At 36.7% G+C, this 6,930-nt stretch overlaps 1 protein-coding gene across 3 annotated transcripts in view; it reads left to right on the forward strand.

Moving 5' to 3' along the window:
• Positions 1-6,930, forward strand: part of LOC122080961 (methionine aminopeptidase 1A-like) — a 20,653-nt gene extending 13,723 nt beyond the window's left edge. For all 3 annotated transcript variants that reach the window (XM_042647864.1, XM_042647863.1, XM_042647862.1), the window contains exons 9-17: positions 1,173-1,224; positions 1,326-1,367; positions 1,488-1,549; positions 1,641-1,739; positions 3,328-3,401; positions 3,505-3,574; positions 3,777-3,842; positions 3,934-4,022; positions 6,354-6,930. In XM_042647864.1, the coding sequence (XP_042503798.1) occupies positions 1,173-1,224; positions 1,326-1,367; positions 1,488-1,549; positions 1,641-1,739; positions 3,328-3,401; positions 3,505-3,574; positions 3,777-3,842; positions 3,934-4,022; positions 6,354-6,431 (632 nt within the window). In that variant the 3' untranslated portion in view covers positions 6,432-6,930. The remainder of the gene's footprint in view (positions 1-1,172; positions 1,225-1,325; positions 1,368-1,487; positions 1,550-1,640; positions 1,740-3,327; positions 3,402-3,504; positions 3,575-3,776; positions 3,843-3,933; positions 4,023-6,353) is intronic.

Below are 6,930 nucleotides of genomic sequence, written 5' to 3' on the forward strand. Positions count from 1 at the left end.
AAATGGAATGATCTTACTTTTTCTTTTTATTAATTATTTGATTTTTTTAATCATTAAATATAGTATGCCCGGCCAAAATCAACGTATTTTTGTGTTTTACTCCACACACACTTTGCAGCACATTTTCATTGCCAATGAGGGTAAGGAAAGGAATGTTTGTCTGGGTTATTGATTGCAATTAACAAGCCTGTTTTCTTCATTATTGACATGGAAATCTTATTTGAGGGGTATTTCCAAGCATCTATTCTTCAGATGCTCATGATCATGGTTTAAAGTATCTCCGATACCGATACGATACCCTTCGATACGTATCTTAAATTTAGCCGGCCGATACGATACACATCGATACGATACATGGAATTTTTAAAATCCTTTCGTATCGATATATATCCTACGATACATACCGATATGCACCTTACACTATCGATACGTATTGATACTCTATGGAAAATATAAAATCGAGGTGAAATATATGCTTCGATATGTATCGGTACGTATCGGTGAGTATTTGTATGTATCGATCGGTACGTATCGATGAGTATCGGTATGTATCGATGAGTATGTATCGGTGAGTATCGATATGTACTGATATAATGCGCTACGGTCATATAATGGCCAATATGGGTATTTTTCAAAAAACACGATTTTTTGAGGGGTTTTTGTTCTAAAGTTGCTGCCAGCCATATTTCTCTCTAACTAAAATGGAAAGCAAGGTTGGGAACAAGGATTTAACATTTATGGGACAACTACAAACATTGAATTCTTAGTGCGATACCCTCAATTTAGTGTTTATATATAATACATGTTATCAATAGCTTTTTTTAATAAATTTTTTATGCAAAAGTGTTTAAAAAGGTGTTTATATCCATTTATGTGTATATCTTTAGCGTATCTTAACGTATCTCCGATACGATACGATACCCTCCGATACGTATCTTAATTTTGATCGGCCGATATGGAAACCGATACCGATACTTTAATCCTTGCTCATGATTGACTACTAATTTTGAGAAAGAAATACATAGTCTCCTATTACCTGCTGTTATAACTGCACAGTTAAAAGTTATTGTTGACAGTAACTTAAATCTATTATGGTCCAAGATGTGTGCTTGATAACTACTGCTCAGCGATAGTTTGTTACTAACTAGTTGTTGTAACTCTTTATGTCACAGGAGCATATCCGTCTCCGCTAAATTACCATTTCTTCCCGAAGTCTTGCTGCACGTAGGTATTTCTTCTGCATATATCTTGTTCAATTTTTTCATCCAAAATCGAAGCAAAGGATTGGTTTTACCATATGGGATATGCTGTTTTATAACTTACAGGTCAGTTAATGAAGTTATCTGCCATGGAATCCCAGATGCGAGGTGTATATTACGTTTACTACAGTTTTTGAATTATATGCTCTCTTCTCTTTTGTTTTTCTTGCCATATTTTTTTATTCTGCCTCTTATAACTTTTCTCCTTTATCTGTATTTGTTCTTTAGGAGATTAGAGGATGGGGATATTGTAAATGTTGATGTGACTGTGTACTATAAAGGTGTCCACGGTGAGAAACTTTATGATAGACATTCATTTTGCCTCAACTGCACTGTGCAAATATGATAGGAAGCTCTGTAAATTGGTGAGAGTATGTGCAGGTGATCTTAATGAAACATACTTTGTGGGGAATGTTGACGAAGCATCTCAGCATCTTGTCCGCAGTACTTACGAGTGCTTGGAGAAAGCTATATCCATAGGTACAAGTTGAAGCATGATATTTTTATCCATAAATATAACATGAGTAACTAATCGGAAATATAATGCCATCTTTAAATTGCCAATATCCATTAGTTGCAGTGATCCTGAACTCCAATTTCCAGCTATAGCTTATGAAACCATTTAAAATAAAGCTTTGGCATCTTGGGCCTCAGAAATATGAGCAGTTTCTGAATCAATTTGGACCTGAAAGGTGGCAGGCGTGGCAGGCACCAAATCCACTCAACTCAACTAAGCCTTGTCCTAGTTAAATGGGGTTTTCTATATAAATCTGGTTTCGCCATACAACTCTTTTGAAGTTGTGACAAAATCAGATAAAACAATCAGAATCAATGAAGATGAAGAGAAGGAGGAGAGTTGATGCAGATACGGCTGCCATTTCTTGGTTGGACCAGCATGATCGACTTTGGAAGCCAAAAGCCAAGAAGAACCGGTCCAGCCCAGGGTTTTGGTCCAACAAGGGTTGGAAATAAAATTAGTAGTTTACTTAGTATTTTATTTCATGCTTTTATTTTTTCAGATTTGAACGTAGGAGTAGGATTTACTTCCTTGCTTTGGTTTCCTTTTTATAGTTGTTTCTTAGTTTAGGCTAGTTTCCATTTCAGTTAAGTTTCTAATTTCATGTTCCTATTTTCCTATATATTGGTTGTAATCGATTGAAGATTTAGAGAGTGATTTTGATTATTGAATGAATGTGTTGAGTGTGATTCTCCTTTTTTCCCCTCTTTACTCTGATCTCCCCTCTCTTCCCTAAGGTTCTCCATCAACTTGGTATCAGAGCCGAAGGATCCTATTCCTTCCCCATCTTTCTTCTTCCCTTCCCATTCTCCAAGTCGTGAGTTACAACTTACAACACAACAAAAGTTGAAGGAAAGGAACACAACACAACAAAGTAGTAAAATCCCATTTAAATGGAGTTGGCTACATGGATTCTTGCCCTCCATTCAGATCTATTCAAGGTCAAACTTGGAATGAGACCTAAACTATGCATGTATTTCCTCAGTACTCCTATGGTCATTTTAGGCCTGCCCCTAGCTCTTTTAGTTCCTTCAATATAAATCAGATTACTCATCTTTACTGGTGCATCCCCAGACCTCCGTTGAACATGGCCTAGGTAGGCCTTGACACTTATATTCAGTAATGTTTTCATCTATGTGTAGGACAGTTCTCTTCTTTAGAGCAAAATAGTCCTCTTAACTATATAAAGAGGAAGGGAAGATGGTCACATGTAGCTGTAGGCATCACCAAGACAATTTCAATGGAGGTCTTCAGAGTTCATAGGAGAATATTATGGTTACATATATGTCTGGATGCTGTGTGCTTGGATTTAAGAGATGGGGTGAGTTGCCTAATTGCAAGGCATTTGTTGACTTTGGCTATCACTTGTTGATGGAACACTTTTGAACTGCTAATACATTTATTCTTAATTTTCATAATTCATATTTTTTGGACGTAATATCCACTTTTTAAAAACAGTTCATCCAGTCTTATTTGCTTAGGTACGTTTTTCTTTGAAGTGCGTTTTTTATTGAAAATCCAAATAGATTAAATTTCTTCCCCAAATCTCAGTTAAACCTGGAGTACGATTTCGTGAAGTTGGTGAAGTTATTAATCGGCATGCTTCAATGTCTGGGTTATCTGTGGTAATGTGATATCTCGATTTTCTGCATTCTCAAAATCTGCTGATTTTGTTGAAGTGGCTTACAATTTTCCTACTAATATTTACTATGGATGTTGTAAAAATAGGTGAGATCATACTGCGGTCATGGTATTGGAGAGCTATTTCACTGTGCCCCAAATATTCCCCATTATGGCAGTATCCTCATAACAGATTTTAACATCTTCTGTTTTAGACATTGTATTTTGTTATTCCTTCTTAGTCCACTCAAGCTCTCTTGACTTGTGCAGTTGTCTTCCATTTATTTGTTGCTAACCTCAACACAATCAGAAAATCAAGCTCTCTTGACTTGTGCAGTTGTTGTCTTTCATTTATTTGTTGGTAACCTTGATACAATCAGAAAATAAAGCAGTTGGTGTGATGAAAGCTGGGCAGACCTTCTCAATTGAGCCAATGATCAATGCAGGTATCTTTTGGAGATCTTCCGGAAACTGCAAGCTTTCTAATTGAATGTTCCTAATCCTGCATAACACATTCTAAAAGTGCTTTCTTCATAGGAGTTTGGCGTGATCGGATGTGGCCTGATGGATGGACAGCTGTTACTGCAGATGGTAAATGCAGTGCTCAGTTTGAACACACTCTGCTGGTAACTTCTAATGATCATCTGGTTGTTTGTAGATGAATATGAATTCTTTTTCGATTGTTCTTGATCACTTTAAACATTTCTGTAATAATCAAACGAGCTCTCACAATGAGTTCAGTGATTCTCAATCCTAGGTCTGCATATATGTCTAGTAAGCAGGAGGTCCATCTTGTTAGTTTTTGTGCCACTGTATATATACATATTTTTCCTATCTTAACCTTAGGTTTCACCTTCAGGTTTGTCAAAACATTTGGTGTATACAAATGTTTACCTTTTTGTCTCACATTGTGTATGGATGCTCAACCTTTACCCCTTCCCCCCCCCCCAACCCCCCCAAGCGATGGAAAGGTCTTTCTGATTTATATATTGCTGGAGCTTTGCTGCATAGGAATGAGAGCCAAATTATCTTGAAACTCTATTTTTAGTCTTAGTGATGCAGATTCTTCATCAAACTAGGATTGTTCATTTAGGAATAAGCCTAGGGTTAATGAGTGGTATATGTGTTGGGCCTTCAGTCCATGTGGTTTTGAGTGTAATGAGTCACTTTTATGGGTTTAAACTAGGGGTATTATGGTTGCATACGGGATTAGTATATGGTTTCTTTTATTTTGGCTTATATGTTTTGGTTAATTTGTGAACCATGTTGGTTCAGTTTAAGTTATGTTTGATTTCTTAGGAATCAAGTCATAGTTAAGTCATTAGTCCTAGTTTCCTTTTTTAGTTGTTTCTTTTTCAGTTTTAAAAACTTATGTGATAGGCAACCAATTAGAAGTTTCTATTTTTGAGACTTTCTTAATTGGAAGACTTGCCCCCTTTTTGTTTTAACTATAAATATAAGCATGGAGGCTCCCATAGCTCCAACGATTTGAAGAATTAAACCATGGCTGCTGCTGCTGCTGCTGCTTCTCTGCTTAGAAAACTACTGTGTTTGATCACAGTGAAGGGTTGGTGTTCGATCCAGCGACTCCTTGCGGTGGTAAGCCCAGGAGGATCTTGTTCTCCAAGCTAGTCAAGGAGTCATTACTTCATCCCATCAATCCAGGTTTGCCTTGTCAACCTTAGTTTTACATTACTTAGTTTGACTCCATTTTAGTTTTAGATTGCAATTAGGAGTCTTTTATTTTATTTTTGTTATATATGCATGCAATGTGACCAATGAAATCAGTTTTAGAATGGAATAAAATTCGAGTGTTTGATTCTTCACGGTGGTGTAGTTGCGTGCTATCTTCTCTACTCTCCCCCTCCACCCCACACCACCCCCCTCCAAAAATATATATATATATATATATATATATTTGTATGCTTTCGTACGCTGTTATTTTTTTCTTCTCTTTATTACAGGTTCTTCCTCTTCTTTTTTTCTTCAGGTTCTTCCTCTTCTTTTTTTCCCCTTTATTACGTGTGCTGGTTAGGGAATTTTTTGTAAGGATGCTGGTTAGTGAAGTTGAATCTTTTCGTACCCAAAAAAGGAAAATTGTGTATCGTTTGTTTTGTTGCTTTATTGATTAGTTAGGAAGATCCTCAGGTAAGTTTGTGACTTTATAGAGACATTATTTCTTAAATGACATGACTTTGTCAAGGACGCCCAAGCTGGGAGAATTTGGACTCCTTAGAAGGTAGGGGGCATGATAAATTTATAAGGGTCTTCCTTTGAGAGTGGATCTTGGACATTGTTAACATCTGTTCAAGTCATCACTGTTACCATTAATTTCATATTCAGTGAGTTGTCTTCTGTGAAATGTATGCACAGTGAAATAAATATTAGGGAGTCTCTGGGCAAGCGGCATAGAGGAGTGTGCCAATGAGATGGGACGAAACAGTTTTGTACATGGGAGGGCAGCAAGATCATTTCATGTGAGAGAGAGGGTGCTCTTGGACCTACCCCCTGGTGGCTCAGAGAACCTATTCCCCAAATATTTATGCAAATCAGTAGTCTTACTGAAGATTTATGATGTACACAGTGGCATGATACACATTGCAGGATTTATCTTCACTTATTAATGCAAATGCTGGAATAATTAGGGTTTATGAAGATTGACTACACAAGCCATTTCAACGTGTGCCTAATATACTGCTATACATGACTCATAACAGAAGACATTAGTGTTTACCACAGCTTAATCCCTTGAAAAGTATTAGCTTATACACAGCTTAAGTAGTCAGTACAATTTTATTCTTATACATGATGCTGCTGCTTCTAGGTTATTCCTAACTGTCTCTTTTTTATAGTCTGTATTGTCTTGTGACATATTTTACATTTTGGATCCCCGACTTCTCCAACCTGTGAATGAAAATTTGGATGATTATTCATACTTTCCCTGATCCTTCATACAGGTCACAGAAACTGGAGTTGAGGTTCTTACAGGACGGTTACCGAGTTCACCCAAAGTATTTCCATGGCTTAATGTGTGAGTCACACCAGACTAGTCTGAGCCTACAACTTCAATTTGCACATTTGGGTCTTGGAAACAAGCCAAATGTTATTTTGTTGCTGTAGACCAACAACATTTACATGGAATAGGGGTCATGCTTTAGTGGTGTCATTTGCAAATCATTAGCAGCTGGTTATATGTTCATTTCATCCTGCTATCTTTTGCCGAAACCATCCAGAATGATGAGCTGGTGTATTGGATGTCCTACATGCAGGTTGGAGATTTGAAGATGAAACTTCCATTTTATTTTATTTTATTTTTGTTATTGTTTTTTATTCGGCTCAGGGCTGGTGGGGGTGAGAAAAGTTTTGACTTTGATGATTCTCCAGTTTTTTTGACATTTTATTTTTAGTTTTTGGAAGCATTGTCATTTCTTACTGTAATTTTTTAGATGCTAAACGCAGACAGCAGAGACATTGGTTTTCAACATTCAATCCAGACCGCTTGATTAAGAATAAATAAATATCCAATTCTGGGAA

This window comes from Macadamia integrifolia, chromosome 6 (genome assembly GCF_013358625.1).
Source record: "Macadamia integrifolia cultivar HAES 741 chromosome 6, SCU_Mint_v3, whole genome shotgun sequence".
NCBI classification, from domain to species: Eukaryota; Viridiplantae; Streptophyta; class Magnoliopsida; order Proteales; family Proteaceae; genus Macadamia; species Macadamia integrifolia.